Raw genomic sequence first — 17,479 nt, 5'->3', positions numbered from 1 at the left:
TGCAAGTGTATGGAAAGGTGCATGTGTGAATTTGTATGAAAAATCCAAGTGTTTGTGTGCAAGTGTATAAAATATAGTGATAAGTGCATATAGGTGTAATTAAGTGCAATTTTGTGAAGTAGAAATCAAAATGAACAATAAGGAAAGGAAAAGTGATGAGAAAATGTGAATTGAAAAAAATGAGTAAGTGATAAATGAGAATGAATGAACCTAAAGGAATGCATCAGGTCGGGTGTGGGAATGACTCCTAACTTTTTCGACTTCGATTTTCCCTTTGATTAGAAGGCAAAACTAGCGTGCTAAGGCTATCGAGTAGCCACACTCGCTCGTTTCCCTTATCGGAAGGGGACACTCAAGCAAAATAAACCCTATAGCTAGTATGGGATGCAAAACCTAAAATGAGAGGAAAAGGGGTTTGAGGATCATGCCAAATGATAAAACTAAGGAAAATACGTGATATGTGGTGAACAAGCAAATGATGTACTATCGAGGGAAAATTCCTAAGGGTCTAGCATTGGACTAGCCCGTTTTATAAATTCCGACTAGCGTTGGACTAGTGGAAACGATAAAAGAAGCCACAACTAGCGTTGGACTAGTGTGGTGACGTACATTCATCCATTCCATTCATCCACACTATGGAAAGCAAGTAGACATATTAAATACTCATAAACACGTAGCACGTAACATTTAGCATGCTCGACTAGATGCAAGGACCTAATAAAGCGATTAAACACTTAACACGTAGGCATGCAACCAACTTATGAACCTATTACATTCACTAACTAAAACAAAAAGGGGAAGGGGAAAATGGACCAAATTGCTCGCCACAGCCCTATCTATTACAAGCCAAGAGGTGTACACATACCCCATTTAAAAGAATAATTTAATAAAAGCAAGAATGAATGAAATAATGGAACTAAAGAATGGTAATGAGAGCAAATTAGGCATGCGATTCACACTTAGCACATTGGATCACATAGGAGAGACAAAAGGGATAAAAGAAATTATACCTCCCTTGAAATGAAGCTCTAATGGAGTGAAATCAACTTATTTACCCTCCAAAATAATAAAAGCATCAAGGCATCACTTTAATCAAGAAAATAATCACAAAAGATAAAAATGAATCATGAAATTAAATGAATTAAATCATATAAACAATCTACATGCAAGAAATTAAAACAATGAAGGACTTGATTGCAATAATTAGCAAAGTTTGGAGGTCAACATTAAAGAAAAATAAAGTTCAGGGACCTATTTGCAATTAATTTAAGGACCCAATTGACAGCATTGAAAGTTTGTAGGGCCCTAGTGAAATTAAAGAAAAGTACAGGGGCTGATCTGCAAATTTGGTAATCAGATTCTTGGTAGGTCAGGCCATTGGGCCATTTTATTCATTTCTTGGGCCAGAAATCCAAGCAAAACAGACGAATTAGCCCAATTTTCATCAAACAAGCCAGCCCAATCAAAAGAGTGGACTTTTATCTCCTAAACCCAAATCAGAATTCAATCAAAACAAATCAATGACCCATTCCCGAAACCCAAACAAAAATAATCTCTTAACCCAAATCATTTACTTTACTAAAACCAGCATAATTAAATCAACAAACTCATTAAACCACAAACATGGCCTAAAATCAAAAATTAATCCACCCAAAAGACATATTTGAAACGATTAAAAGATGATTAAATCTAAGGGATGAAACAAATTCAGCTTTCCCATATTTTGGGCCATATTAGATGATTAAAACATTTAAACTTCGATTTTCAGAACTTCCCGGGCAAAGCATATGAAAAGCCTGCTTTCTTCTTCATTTATCCTACAACTTCATTCTTCTAGTGTCATGCCAGACGTAAGCAATGAAGACCAAACAAACAGCATTCTTTCACTCAAAACAAATCAACCATGCATTCTATCATTAAGACCCAATACTATACTCCGCATTCCCAATGATTTTAGCAGCCTGGATTACGCACAAAGGGAATTAAAAGAAACAGCTTTGAGCTGCTTGAGCAATCCATTAAACAGACCAGATTTCATTACCTCAAAGTACATCCCGACAAATTTAAAAACAAAGAAGACGTAGCAAAGAGACATAATGAAGGAGCTTGTATCGGCCTTGCCTTAACAACAAAATTTGCACAGGGGCGAGGTTAATATGGTTACAGCAACTCATGGCTATTTACGTGTTTGCACAATGACGAAGTACGGCAATTGAAATAAAGAAAGACTATGACAGCATGCCCTCTCGATGAATCAAAAAGAAAAGAAAAGAAAAAAAACATAAACGCAGCCCTCTAGTCTTAAAAAAAAATCAACGGAGTTATCCCCCCCTTCCATTATAACAAGAGAAATAGGTTCTTAGGACCCAAATATACCCAACCGAAAGGAAAAACAGCGATGAAAGAGAGGTTTATGAGACAACGTGCATGACCCAAAACACCAAAAACAACCCAACTCTCAGTTAGACATTTCATCTAACATCGAATGAACATCAAAATTTCAGCCAATTCTCACTCAATTTGCTGTAAATCAGCATCCAGAAGCTACTCAGAACATGGACATTTTAATCGAATCAGTCCATGAAAGCATGTACGTTCAGCAAATTACAAGCAAACAACAAGAGAAATGCAGCCAATAAAAACACTGAAAACCCATCTCTAGAAATGAAATCCACACGAATCTCCTCTCATACAAACTCATGCCATCAATTGGAGTTCATTCAACAAGAACGCCAAATAAAAGAGCAGCAGAAAAGACGCCAAACACACAGATGCCAAGCAAGCCCATCCGAATTTTTCAAAGAGAAAACTTTCATTTCTTTCATGAAAATAAACTGTCTTGACAAACGTGGTCTGGCCGAATGTTAAAAACAGAAATTAATTTGTCTTTGAAGTTGAACCCCCGGTTGGGCATTTCATCGAACAGATTGGGGGGAATTGGAAATTTCACTACTTCCTTACTCAATTGAAGCTACAATTGACCCCAAAATATTCAGCAAACCCAAAAAGTTCAGTCCAATCAACACCCAGAAAAGGCAATGAACAATTGACATGAAATTTGAAACATCAAACTAACAGCGAGCATAGCATGTTCATCGGCAGACATGCTCTGAAAATTTTCAGAGCTTGTATTCGAATGGAAAAACTGAAATGTAAAGGAGAAGATTAACTTACAGTGATTTCTCACGGTGGAGGTTCGTGGATGACAGTGGCTTCTGGTCGCGGCTCCGGTCTCGGCTTCTTCCTGCTCGCGTTCCTCCTCAACACATTCCGGTTGCCAGAGCAGATGAGCAGACCCACCGGTTTGTTCGGACTGTCCGACGAAGTCACTACCTGCCTCCTATTGCTTTCCTTTTGTCGTCGCCTCCCTTTTCTTTCTCTTCTTGCCCGATAGTCTTTTTCCTCTCTGTTTTTTTTCCTCCGAACCCCTCCAGGCTTCGTCCTCTAACTCTTTCTCCCGATTCCCTTGTTTTTCTTTTCTTCTTTTCCCGTGGCTTTCCTTCCAATCAGTCCCCCTATCTCCTGAACCCTTGCATTTATCCGCTCAATCGAAGCCTCTCTTGGGTTTTCTCCTTTTTCCGTCCCCAAAATTCTGCCGCCGTCCTCTTCAGCTCTCAAGCCCTTTTTCCCTTTCTCTCGTATCCCCCCTCTAAATCGTTTCCCTCCTTTTTTTGTTGTTTTTTGTTGTTTTTCTCCTTCTTTTCTTGCTCTGTAGCCTCACGAAGCTCCCTCTCTCGCTCCAGCCTTCATCTTGTGCGTCGCCCCTCTCACCCTCTGTTTTCTTCTTTTTTTTTAAATTTTTTTTCCTTGCTGCCTGCCGAAGCTGTCCTCCTATCTTCTCCTTCTCTTCAGCCTTTCTTGCCCTGTTTTTTTTTAGTCTTCCGCCGCTGCCGTCAAAAAAATGCCCCCCCCCCACTTTGCTTCTGTAACCTGCCCCCCAAAAAACCCTGTCGGCCTCTTTCCTCATTGTCTTTTTTTCTTTCCTTTTTTTTTCTTTGATTTTCCCTTGGGCCCCCGAATGTGTAACACCTAACCCCCTTTGTTGTCCAACTAGAATGAGGACATTTGTCCCACATGCAAGATTCCACTTGGCATTTTTACCTTTTCTTTCCTTTGTGTGTTTTTTTTTTTGATTTTAATTATAAAGACAAAAATAAACTAGAACAATAAATAAAATAAATAATAATAATAAAATAAAATGAAATGAAAACCCTAAAATCGAAACAAATAAAGTTAAAATCAAATTAATTAAACAAACAAAGCTAAAACAAAAATTTGGTGTCTACACTAAAAATAGTAGAGCACTTGATCACGATAATTTAATATGTTTTTTTGGTCTCCTCTAGAGAGAGGGGCAAAAGGGAAGAAATTGAGTTTTCTTTTTTTGATATTGGAAGAAAATGAGTTCTTTCCTGCCAAGTTGGTAAAGCTTCAAATGATGGCAAATACTTGTGTAAGTTTGGTCCCTAAGTCCACTTGTAGACTATGTCGTATATGCAATATAACTATAACAATTCTCTTGTATCATTATATATTATTATTAATCCCCTTGCATTTGGACCACTAGGGTTTCTGAGCAGCCTCTGAAGGAAGTCTCCCTCGAACCGAAGCCATGGCTAGAATCAAGGTACACGAGCTTCGTAACAAGTCGAAGACGGAATTGCTAGCGCAGTTGAAGGATCTCAAGGCGGAGCTCGCCCTTCTCCGCGTCGCCAAGGTCACCGGCGGTGCCCCTAACAAACTCTCCAAAATCAAGGTAGTGAGGTTGTCCATCGCCCAGGTGTTGACTGTAATTTCCCAAAAGCAGAAGGCTGCTCTGAGGGAGGCTTACAAGAACAAGAAATACTTGCCCCTCGACCTGCGCCCCAAGAAAACAAGGGCTATCCGCAGACGTCTTACCAAGCATCAGGCCTCTTTGAAGACAGAGCGACAGAAAAAGAAGGAGATGTACTTCCCTGTGCGAAAGTATGCCATTAAGGTTTAGGGAAGGACTGCTTGTGAGAGATTTTGGTGTTTTACATGAAAGCAGACAACATTTTGTTAAAATCAGATTTTGCAAATTTTTGTTACTATTAGTGCCCTCTTGCTGGACTTCGACTTGAGATTAGTGGTTCATGTTGAATTTTGGTATTTCAGTTTCACCTATTCTAGATAATTCTGTACCTTTATCTGTTCGGAGAAACAGCTTGCGCTTCATTCTGAAAAGATCGACTTTGTGCCTTAACTAATCGTTTAATTTCCATTTGAGCGTTAGTGTTGAAAAAAAAAATAAAAAAAATAAAAAAAAACATTATATATTATTATTCATATTATTTCTACTATATAATAATATGATCAGAGGTGTCAATCACAATCTAATTATGTTGATCTGTCCAAACTCGCCCATTAATTTTGAATGGGTCTAAATGGGTACCCAGTTAACCCATTTAATTGGGGGTAATGCATTGATTCCATTGACCCATTTGTACATATTTAAAAATAATTTTTTTAAACTCAATTTTTAGTGAGTGTTAAGCAAATAAATTTAAATTTTTTACTAATCTAATAACAATAAAATACCATTATTTTTTGTCAAACAACATGCAAAAAAAATAAAAAAAAAGTAAAATTTTAAATAACTCATAAGTGAATAACTGGATATTCCCATACCCATTTAATAAATGAGTGCGAATAGATACTGATTTATTTAAATGAGTATAAATGATTGATCCAATTATACCAATTTACCTAATTATGATCCGCTCAAACCCGCTTGAATCACCGATTTTGACACCTCTATATATCACCATACCAATGTGGCTATAAAAATACACCACATAATCTATAAGTTAGTCTATAAATCAAGTCAACAGAATTTTTTTTTCTTTCAGAAGATGGTGGTAAAGGCGTAAATTACAGAAATAGCATAAACAATGCTCAGTTACTCCTTAGCCTATAGTTGAGGTTTAGTTAAAAATGATTTAATAGAGTATGAGCCCGAATATTTGGCACATTCGAAAAATTCTACGAGTTCAGCCCATTCTTAGCCGGACCTCAACAGAATCATGCTTTATTTATCGTTGTCTACGATCACTTGTATTTTTTTTCTTCTTTACTTATGTTTCATTGTCTATGATTTCATTTGAAATTTTGCATATAGTTGTTCTTATTTGAATCTATGTAGTCGATCCTGTTTATGTCCTTTCCTTGTTCTTCAGTATATGTTTGTGTGTACATCGAAGCTTTCCTTTTTATCGCAAGGTAATCTTGGTGCATAGTGCCTTATTAATTTTGGACAACCACAAATAGGAATTAATTATGCAGTTTGCTTTTAGATTGTAATTAATCATGTATCATTGTGATTTACCATGCCAATAATCCTAGAAGAAATCATAATTTTCAAAGTGATAAATTCAATGTTTGTGGCATCAATTTTTGAGCAAGGGGATAATTGGGTCTCACCTAGGGTTGCAAACGAATCGAGCCGTTTGAGTCAAGCTCGAGTCGAGCTCGATCAAAATCGAGCTCGAATCGTGGCTCGAGTCTAAATCGAGCTCGAACTCGAGCTCAAAATATTAAACTCGTTAGCTCGCGAGCCGGCTCGCGAGCTCAAGTATATATATAATATTTTTTATTTTTTTATTTTAAGTATATATATATTTTTATTTTTAAGTATATATATATTTTTATTTTTTTATTTTAATAGTAAAATTACATATATATCCTTAATATTTTTATTATTTATTAAAAAATATATTATTTTATTTATTTTTTAAAAAATAAAATAATTATTTTTTTAAATTTTTTTCGAGATCGAGCTCGAAAATTGCCGGCTCGTCGAGCTCGAGGTTGGTAAAATTTAGTCGAAACTCGACTCGATTAGCCCAAAACTCGACTCGACTCGACTCGTTTGCAGCCCTAGTCTCACCTGAAATTAAGGAATGGTACTGCTTACAGAGACTCAATGACTCACACATTTGTACATTAAAAGGTTTCCTTACCACGGGGATTAAATGGACTTCTAGCTTTAGAAGTACAATATTAATAATCAAAGTTCAAACTACTGCATTTACAATGTAGAGATAATAATAAAAATACTATACACTTTTTAAACTCATCCCATTCTGTCATGCTCGAATGTCAATGAAAATAGCACTTGACAACAATCGTATAGCAAAATAAAAAAAAATTGTTTTATAAATGCCACTTAGTTGATCGTTGGATCGTAAGCAATTATGACGCGTTATTCATTTGTTGCCTCCTCCAAAATTTAGTTTGAAAACAGATAACTCTCATACTTGATGCACAATCTCTAAGGAGTACCCTTCCCCGAACTCCACTGTTACATAACTCTTCATTGCCACCAAAAGCAAATGCAATGCAGGTACCACAATCTTTTGTGCATATAGTTTGGGCACAGTCACCGTGACGAAAAGTTTGAAGGCTCCTGGTACAAGGAGAGCTAGTTCGATGATCGAAGAAGGGGCTAGGGGTGGCGTTGTGGCATGACAATGGGTCCTGTTCACACAACACATCAAGTATACTAAAAGATGCTGAAAATCAGGAACAAAAAGGGTACACAACTCTGAATTCTTTCATCGATTGAGTCAAATTACTCTCTCAATTCTTACTCTTTTTTCTCTTTTGCTGTAAATCTAGGGAGAAATGAATAAAACTACTGCCTCAATTCTTGCTTTTTTTTTTTTTTTCTTTTTTAGCATAGATTGTAGGGACAAAATATAGGAGCAGATCCACAAATAATAATTTTGTAATTGATGGAAGATTGCCATTGAAAAAAATGCAGATCCCTTAAAGATTTAATTACTTTATAAGTTGAATAGAGGGACTCTTAAAAGATTTGATTGCATGATAACTTGAACAGAGGGTCTAGAGAGTCTTCATTAAGTGAACAACTTGAGATCTTTTGTGCATTGCTAGGAATATTGTCAAAGTAAAAATTTTCTTGCAATAGCGATTTTGCATTAATTGTTAAAAGTACCTTCACAAGTAAACTCAAGTATTTGGCATCAATTTTTGTGGGCCCGCTGCTTACCCTCTTCGTTTTCTCTTTTCTTTCCTAGTTTGTCTTGCTCATTTTCACCTAAACATTTTCAACTTATTTCCCTGTTTTCGCTTTATTGGTTGCAATTTTTTTTTTGTGTGAACTAAAATTAAAAAGAACTAAAACCACAGGAACCCCATTATACTTGAATCCGATCCTAGGAAATCAGAAAATCAAATGCGGTAGAAAAAAAATAGGAAGGATTAATTGATGGTACAAACCCATTTGAGAGAAGGAAAGGTCATACAAACCCATTTGTCGGAGGAAACACAAGATAACATCAATTACATGAACGAAACTAAAGATTCCGTCAATTCGAATATGGATATAGATGCAACTACAGAAAACTATCTCTAATCAAACCAAGAAATCAACCACATCCAAAGACAGCAGTCGCGTTTGTTTTGTCGCTCTCACATATTTTATTTCCTCCGCTTTTTTTTTTTTTTTTAAAAAAAAAAGAAAAAAAGAAATCATCGATTGTTTGCCCGGCACTCTTACTGAAAATTTCTCCTAGATGGTACAATAGCATCAAGTTCGATTCCTATCCTAAACTGCTCAATGTAGGGTATTCAGCCAAGACAGTTTGTTACAATTTCCAGTTACCAGTTTCTCACGATGTCTATGATGTAAGCATGCAAAATGCAACTTCCCTTCTTGAAGTCTAAAACACATGACCTATTTGTCTTGCAGTTTGTACTGGCTTTCCTTTCTTGAATTCCTATAGTATAGATGCCCCATTCCATCGCAAGAACGCTTGATCACCATGTCCCAACTCGAGTTTGTAGGTCTATTTGTTGTAGAGTTAAATAATCAGATAGTATTTGTATGTTCCAACTGTAGATAGATAATTTCGTTATGTTTTGAATCATTTTGGGGAAAATTCATTTTATTCATCTTATATATATATTTTTGTGTTTGATTAAACTTTGTGTGGATCGTTTAAATTAGTGTAATTTGTATGTGCATTTATGAGGAACTTGGAACAGCTAGCTAAAAGTTCTCTGAACTTTGTTTTCTTGGAAGTCTAAGCTGAGGAAACAATTTATATTTAGGCTTGCAAAGATGAGTAACAACTAAATGGACAAAAGAATGTTAGATTGGACACGTAAATACTGACACTAGTCCTAGACTCCTAGCAAACTCAGAAGCCAAAATGTTCTCTCTCACACACACATATATTTTGCCTCCTCCTATTCAACAAGCCAAGAAAAGACTCGAAAGAGTAGGCATAAAAATTATCACCCATTCCCAATTGGCTTTAAAGAGTTTGTTCCCTTAGCTATTTCCCGATAATCTCTTACTAGTATTTACCTCCTACTAGTACTTCTTCAGTGTGTAGCTTCCCAACATCCTAAACATTTGAATCGCCAGTTTTGCAGCATGGTCGAGGAGGAGCAATAGAACTGATCAAGAAAGCCAAGAAACCATGCATAATTAACTTCTGCTCTCTTTTTCAGATTAGATTTCCAGGGTGTGATGATGGCGTTGTACATGTAACAGAAACAGCTAGGGTTCCTGTGTTAACTGATTGATCTCTGAATTTAGAGAGAACGAGAGTTGGAGAAACTGCATTGAAAGAAAGAAACAAAGACATTTAGTGGGGAAGGATGGCGGAGAAGAAATGGATTCAGGGTGGGAGACTTGCTGCCGGCATGCTCATGGTACAAGCAATCGCCACAGGGTTGCAGCTTCTGTCAAGACTGATATTGAACCAAGGCTCTTTCATTTTCGCTTACATGTTCTATCGGCATGTCGTGGGTGCTATTTGTGTTGCTCCTTTTGCTCTTTTCTGGGAAAGGTCGTAAACTAGTACTACCTCCGTCCCATTTTATCAATCTTGATAACATTTTTAGCTTGTTTTTGAAAATTGAAGAGTTGAAGTCAGGAGTGGGAGGAGAGCTAGCAGGGGAATTAACAGTATATAACCAACGTTATATGATTCTTGATTGATTCTTGTTAATTAATTCCCTTGCTAACTCTCCTCCCACTCCCGACTTCACCTCTTCAATTTTCTTTCTAGCTCCTTAATAACGATGGTTTTCTTGTTGTTCAAAATCCCTGATTTTGTTAATCATGCTGTTCTGTGACATGAAATGATGCTCATAATTGGACCACAATGCAGAGGCAATGGAAAGAAGCTGAGCTGGTTGATTTTCTTCTGGCTATTTGTGGTTGCACTAACCGGGTATGCATCCCTACTCTTGTAGTGCATTTCGTAATTAATCATGTGTTTCCTTTCAATAGCAACTAACAAGAGCAATAGTCTATACAAATGGACAAATTACTTGTGGAAACTGTGAGCTTCAGCTGCCCTTATTGTAAACTAACTTATTCAAGAATATGACCATATAAATTAGTAGAAGCCTGAAAAGGAGAACCTACAAATAGTATTGATGACTAACCTTTTGAAAAGCAGGGTAATTTGTCCAAGTTATAAATATTATTGTTTAGTTAGGTTGGCCTGTCCGAGTATGTGTCAGCATTTGATTATAGAAGATTAAACCTAGTGAGATTATAACTTGCATTTTTAACGCTAAAATTAACAAACAAAATTTACCTTGTTTCCTTCTTTTTTTCTGCTGAGGATTAAAAGTATTTCCTGGATTCACTAGCTATATTCTTTCTTATTAGTTATTTTGTTACGTCCCGAAAATGTTAAAATCCAGTTCTCTAGATTAAGTGATAATTTTACACTCACAAGATAAGACCACTGCCAAAATGGCAAATTCCTAAACAATGAGACACTTTTAATGGCAAGATTAATATCAGTTACCCATAATTAATTCACAATGGCTTTGAGGATTAGATTATTATTATTTAAAAGCACCACAAAATCCAAGAAAAAAAAAAGCAATTCTCATACCAGTCGAGATAGCTAATCTGTCAGTATTTGATTGGTATACAAAAGTAAATTGGTATACAATCTACTCCACTAGTCCAACAGAACTTGTATAGGGGCCAAAGGTGAGCCTACTATTATATCAGGTGAAATTTGAATTTTCAACATGGTGCATAGGAGAGCTTTAAGAATCTCCTCATGACCATTGGACCAAAGTTCAATAGTTACAAAAGTTAATTGGTAAAACGGTCAATGGAATTATAATTTGCCTTTCGTGCTTCCGTGGAGATTAAAAATTCCGGCCTGCTAGTTGTACTACAATGTACTAGTGTAGGAGTTAATTAGTTGCAACAATTCTTATTAGACATTATTATAGTGACAGTGCAATCCTGGTCTCTTTTTCATGGGAAATGAAATGTAGTTCTAATAGTAAAACCACTACACAAAAAAAAAAAAAGCTAAATAAGTGGTACCACTTTTTGGTTCACACTTAAGAATATCAGGATGGGATAAGGATAAATGTGAAACGGAACCAAAATTAGAATTTTATGGGAATCCAAGGAAAAGATTTTTGTCCTTTACATTTCTTTCTTTAATCTGCTTCTTCTTCTTCTTCTTCATCCTAACTCCAATTTTAGAAACCTTCTTACTCTGACTATTTTCAAGTTTGCAAAGCCTTGAGCAGGAAATAGATGCAAGATTTTGGTCATTTGCTAATTTTGTTGACATTCGACTAGTGGCTTAATTACCCTACAAATGTTAAGGCGAGATCATGGTACCATAATTGGTGGCAAAGAAATTAAGATTCAGCACATACCCATTATTAGGATTTTTTTTTTCCTTTTCCCTTTCTCACCAATACGTAGTACCTTTCTTAGGACTTAATTTTACGTTTAAATTTGCACTAAATCAACTGGTGCATTGCACACGATCTTTTGGAGGTATAAATTGTATCTTTGTTAGATTACTTTGTGAGAAATGTATGAATGCGTGTCACATAATTAAACTCAGGAATAAATGTCCCAAACATGCATGCCTTTTCGTATCATCATCTCCAAGGGCTTTTTTTGTCCTTCGTTAATTGCTTCCTAAGAATGTACAACATGTCTACTTTGTTCAGGATAACCATGGCGTGCGATGGCCTAGGGGATACCACAGCCACGTACGCAACAAACTTCCTCAACCTCATTCCCATAGTCACTTTTCTCTTCTCAACAATTCTGAGGTAGTCTCGGCAACCATCTTGTTTTCCATCTTTCTAGAGCACAAAGAACCATCTATTTTGATTTATGTCCCCCTCCTTGTCGTTTTTTATTTATATTAATAAAATTTGGATTGGCATCCAACCATGTTGAATGGGATTTGCCATCAAAAAAGAAAATGAAGAAAAAATGACCATCCATTTTGATTTTCCCCATCTGCATGCTTTATATTGAGTGGTTGTAGAATAGAAGAACTGCGGCTGCATACCAGAGCTGGTAAAATAAAGACTATGGCTGCAATATTATGCCTTGGTGGTGCACTGGTTATTGCTTTTTACATGGGCAAGGCCTTCCACATCCCTCACCTTAACGTGGAGAAACATTCCATACTGAAAACCACTAAGCCTCGCGAGTGGACTCGGGGAACAATATTTCTAGTTTGCAGTTGCTTATCCTATAGTTTGTGGTTCATATCACAGGTAATCCACCTAACTACATGGTTTCAGAAAATGTTATGTTATAAACTGTTATAAGGATTAGTAGATTAGTAATAAGAATTATAATCTGTGATGACATGATTTTGTTGGATTTCTGTTAGGTTAAGTTATTCCAACTATTCCCCTACAAGTTCTGGTCAACATTCTATATTTGCATCATAGCATCAGTGCAACAAGTAGTTATTGGATTGTGCATAGATAGATCCAAAGCAGCTTGGCATTTAGGATGGAATTTAGAGTTAGTTACCATCTTTTACTCGGTAAGAGTCTAATCAAATCTTTTATTCCAACATTTTCTAGGCTATGGACTTGAAAATTATAAATATACTTACTAGTATAAGATTAAGTATCGTAATTGTCATAACAGGGATCGTTGGCCACATCTGCATCATTTTGCTTGATTTCTTGGGCTATATCAAAACGAGGCCCAACTTATCCTTCTATGTTCAACCCCTTATCTCTTGTATTTGTGGCCATCGCGGAAGCATTCTTCCTTGGGGAAGCAATCACCATTGGAAGGTAAACATCAGTTTATAAGTTAATTGGAGTATATATATGTTTCTTTTTCACAATTAATTGGAGATTATAATTATTGTTGTAGCTTGCTTGGTATGTTCCTTATCATTGTGGGCTTGTACGCTTTCCTTTGGGCAAAGAATAAGGAGACCAAAGCAATATTCAAGACTATACGTGCTAACGGTGAAGTAGAAAAAAGGTCAGTTGAATCTGCAGCTACTGTAGTGCCAGCTCTATCTCCTCAGAACGACATAAATCATGGAGACAAAGAGCAACAGACGGACGCAGTTGTTCTAACCAGGGTTGAGGGCCTTGCTGGATAAATAAATATTATACCTCATTGACATTAAAAAGTACCTTACTTTTGCAAGGGAATTGTTTTTCCTTCATCTTGTTTCTTTTGAGAAAATCTTTTGAGTTGCAAGCGCTTAATTTCCTGATTGAAACTTGCAAATTGCGGTTTGACCATTTCCGTTTCATACTTTCTACTAATATAGTTTCTATACACAGAACATATATGCATGTGGTTATGTATTGATGATATTTGAAATTGGTTTTCTAATAGGTACCCAATGGATATTTTTTAACATACTTTAATCAGACCCAACCTACTATGTGAACACATGCACTAACAATTATTACTGTCTATTGCATTTATACTCTCTCCTTAATTAAGTTTATTTTTTCAAAAATTTAACATCTAGTACACATCCTAACGAGTGCATAATAGATAGACCCTATGAAATTTTATGTTTTCATTTTTCAATTGGGTAATGTCTCAATTAACTTAACTTAATGGGTATGTCACTACATATCTAATTGAAATTAATGCGTGAGTAAACAGTAGAATGGAGATACTCGTTCTGGTGCTAATGATTTTTATTTAAGCTTTTTCATCTCTATCTACGGTTAATTAAGTTGTTTATACTTATGAGAGCAAGAAATTTGTCGAAATTGGTCAAAAAGCCCACAACCTAGCCACCTTTTTTATATTCTCTTTTGTTTGATCAGTAGTAAAAGACGAGTTTGATCATATGTTTATTGTTAGGGATAATTTCAAAAACCTCCCTTGAGGTTTTAATTAATTTCACTGAACTTCCTTAAAGTTTTATAAATTACACTTACTCTCTTGATTTGACACTTTTAGTAACCAAATCTTAAAATAGGGTAAAAAAAAAGCTTAATGAAAATCCTAAAATGCCCTCATCTAATAAAGTTCAATTTATTCTTCTAAACAATTGTATAGTAATTTAGCACAATTACAAAGAAATAAATGTCAAGATTTTTATGCCTATATTTGTTGTTTGATAATTAGCTACAATAATAAATTTTATTAGGATAGGCTACTTTTAATAGTATGCTTTATTAGAGATAGAGATTCTTTTTAAGATAGAGAAGAAAGTGTCACAATAAATATATATATATATAAAGTTTGTGGATTAATTAAGTGGTGGAACTACCATAGTTTAGTAGTGATTTTGGATAATTTATTTTTTTAAGTTATTGCTGATTTTTATACCAAATGAATAAATAAACAAGAGCTGAAAAAGAATTAGTTGATATTCAAAGTTATTAAAAAATATTATTCCTTCCGTCCCACTTTGATAGTCCTATTTTCCTTTTTCGTCTGTCCCAAATTGTAATCCACTTTTCAATTGAAGAATGTAGTTGTCTTTTAATTTCTCTAAAATACCCTTATTTAATGTAAGTTGTTATTACTATAAACTACCTTATTTAATATAGATTGTTAGTATTGAATATAACCTATCCCATTTAATGCATTTAGATTTTTCAAAACATATTGATATATGAAAAGCCAACTTTATTTAATGTAAGGATATTTTAGAAAAATGGCAATCTAAATTTGTTTTTCCAACAAAGTTAACTACTTTTTTTTAAACTGTGTGAAAAAAATTAGGACTATCAAAATGGGACAAAGGGAGTACTAATTTGACATTTGATCATGATGGAAACTAGAAACTGAAAGTACTATGATTTTACTGACAAAAAATAAAAGTAATGAATAAGAAGACGGCCACCTCAAAGAACATCAAGACCTATGCAAAATGAAAAAAATACAGAAGTCTAACACTCTAAGAAAGAAAACAAATGTGTAGAGATGCTATCCAAAAGATGGAGACATGGTGGAGGAAGACGTTTCAAACATTGCTATCCATGCTACGAGAAACGGCAAAGCCTTGGTGAGCCTTACCTTTCTCTTTAATAAGTTGTTCCACTCAAAGCTTTTACTACTCGAGTTGTCATAGGCTTTACCCTTTTAAAAATTATGTATACACGTAGTGTCGCGCCCCATTTTTATGAAAAAAATAACATTATGGGTTTATAAAAATGATTTTTGATTGATTAAATGAATTTTTGATTTGTTGAGAATAAACAAAGAAAAAGGGCCTAAAATGGGACTTAAAGTGTGACGATTTTGGTCCAAAAATAATAGTTTAAAAAGGGTTTTTAATAAAAAATAGGAGTCGCCACTTGGTATTGAGTTAAAATGAATTTCAAATAAAAAGTAGAGAAAAACCCTTTTTAAATGACTCCAAATTTTCGAAAATCAGAGAAAAAAGTTCGGGAGTCACGGTTGAAATAAAGAAAGGCAAGGATAAATCCAAGGCACCCTTTCAATCTAGCCAAGGCTAGTTGCGTGATTTAGTAAAAAATTTTCTTATTTTAACCTAAAACTTATCACATTTGGATGTTACTATATGAATACAAACCGATACAAAATGGCTATCAGAAGGGTCAATATGTCTCTTCGAAGCTTAATTGGTGCAAATCGCATTAATTATGACGCCCAAAAGTGATTCTTTGAAGAGGTCATGAATATGCAATAATGAGACTTGAAAAAATAGAAAAATTATAATATATAGGTAGACGTAACTTAAGGGAATGCATCATAATGGATGCGGGGAACTAACACGCGTGACTTCAATTTTTCCTTTAATAGAGGGAATACGAGTATGCTAAGGTTAGAGGCCATACTTGTGACAGCCCCACGTTTCCCTAAGGCGAACCAAAGGGGTTAGCGGATTGCCTGCCCAACTCTCACCAGGACTAACGGTTCAGTTCACATCGATCTAATACGTTCCGGAACAAACTAACGCGCGTAAACTAGTCAAAATCACAAAATAAAAAAAACGAAAATTGGAGCCGGTCATGAATAGTACCGGCCATGTCAAAATCCGGTCAAACATCACGCAAACATACACATCTTGAAATTCAACATTTACAAACCAAAATGGCATACAAATTTATCCCATAAGTTTATACATATACGGTTTGCCAAATCAAAAGAGAAATCGGACCCAAAAGTACATTTAGGGTTTCAATCAATGAGTTATACAAAAGCTCTGTAAATCTAGCTCAATTCGGCAACCAACTATCAAATCCGGTCCAAAAGTATTTATTTTCCTGTAAGGAAAACAAAAGGAACAGAGTGAGCTTACACCCAGTGGTATACTATCACATAAGCAACCAAGTCACATAGGCATAAAGTGGTCAAGAGAGAAATAAACCAAGATCACACATTAACAAGATGGTAAAAGGATACGGACGGCTCTCAAGAGCCCCTTTCCTCGCTCGTATACTTGATCGGACTTCATTGACCCTCCGTCAATGTTTACAAAGTAACCAACCGTAGGCTCCACTTTACTTCCATTCCTTCCACCCAACATACCCCTACCGGGCCCGAACTCCAAACAGTAGCAATTTGGTAATACTCGAGTATACTGGAATCAAGAGTCTCACTACTACAATATTCCATATAACAGTCCCCATGGCTCGTCGACCTTCACGACCAAACCCTCGCTGGCTCGATTCAATCGACTACTAATGGGGTTGAACTCAGTAGTACAGTAAAGGTCGTTGGATACTCGTCCAAATGACACCAACACCAGTTTTTCCATGAACATTTCCAGTATCACAGTGAAACAGTAGACAGTCATAAATAATATCAGAGGAGGTGAGGGCGATCAAGTACACCCTCACTTCAATCAATTTCAATGGACAATTAAGACTTCAAGGCATCACGTTCACATATAGCAAAGCCACATGGTAAACAAACAAGTGAGTAGTACACTCACCAATCAAGCAAATGATATTTCATGCACTTCCACCTAAGAGTGTCTTGCACCACCATCATGTCCTAACATGGTCAAATAAGCACAATAAGACTCGATTATAAGTCATAACCAATTCTAAATACTCTCAAAATAAGATTCCATAAGAATATATAAGCATTAGAGTAAACCAGGAAAATCCGGAAATGGAATTAAACTTCAATCCAAAAAAATAGTTTTTGACATCATTTTACAGTTTTGGCACCAATGGCACTACGATTATCGGATGGAGGTGTAAGATACACTGT

The 17,479-nt window shown here is 35.6% G+C and overlaps 2 protein-coding genes across 3 annotated transcripts; both read left to right on the top strand.

The window, feature by feature from the left end:
* Positions 1-4,529: 4,529 nt before the first annotated feature.
* On the top strand, positions 4,530-5,155 carry LOC113720738 (large ribosomal subunit protein uL29). The gene has a single exon (XM_072064417.1). It carries the CDS (start codon positions 4,613-4,615, stop codon positions 4,982-4,984), a length of 372 nt encoding a protein of 123 aa, XP_071920518.1. The 5' UTR covers positions 4,530-4,612; the 3' UTR covers positions 4,985-5,155.
* Positions 5,156-9,282: 4,127 nt separating this feature from the next.
* On the top strand, positions 9,283-13,552 carry LOC113739386 (WAT1-related protein At5g64700-like). Of its 2 annotated transcripts, XM_072048406.1 has the most exons (7): positions 9,283-9,842; positions 10,167-10,229; positions 12,004-12,108; positions 12,330-12,564; positions 12,684-12,842; positions 12,950-13,101; positions 13,184-13,552. In XM_072048406.1, the coding sequence occupies exons 1-7, from the start codon at positions 9,652-9,654 to the stop codon at positions 13,419-13,421; spliced, it is 1,143 nt and encodes a 380-aa protein (XP_071904507.1). In that variant the 5' UTR covers positions 9,283-9,651; the 3' UTR covers positions 13,422-13,552. The 2 variants fall into 2 exon arrangements, with proteins under 2 accessions (XP_071904507.1, XP_071904509.1); XM_072048408.1 differs by lacking the exon at positions 12,684-12,842 and having other exon boundaries at positions 9,284-9,842.
* The last annotated feature ends 3,927 nt before the right edge of the window (positions 13,553-17,479 follow it).

Source organism: Coffea arabica, chromosome 1c, assembly GCF_036785885.1.
Source record: "Coffea arabica cultivar ET-39 chromosome 1c, Coffea Arabica ET-39 HiFi, whole genome shotgun sequence".
Classification (NCBI taxonomy): domain Eukaryota; kingdom Viridiplantae; phylum Streptophyta; class Magnoliopsida; order Gentianales; family Rubiaceae; genus Coffea; species Coffea arabica.
Note: the sequence above shows the minus strand (reverse complement) of the source record. Positions and strands in the feature narration are given on the sequence as shown.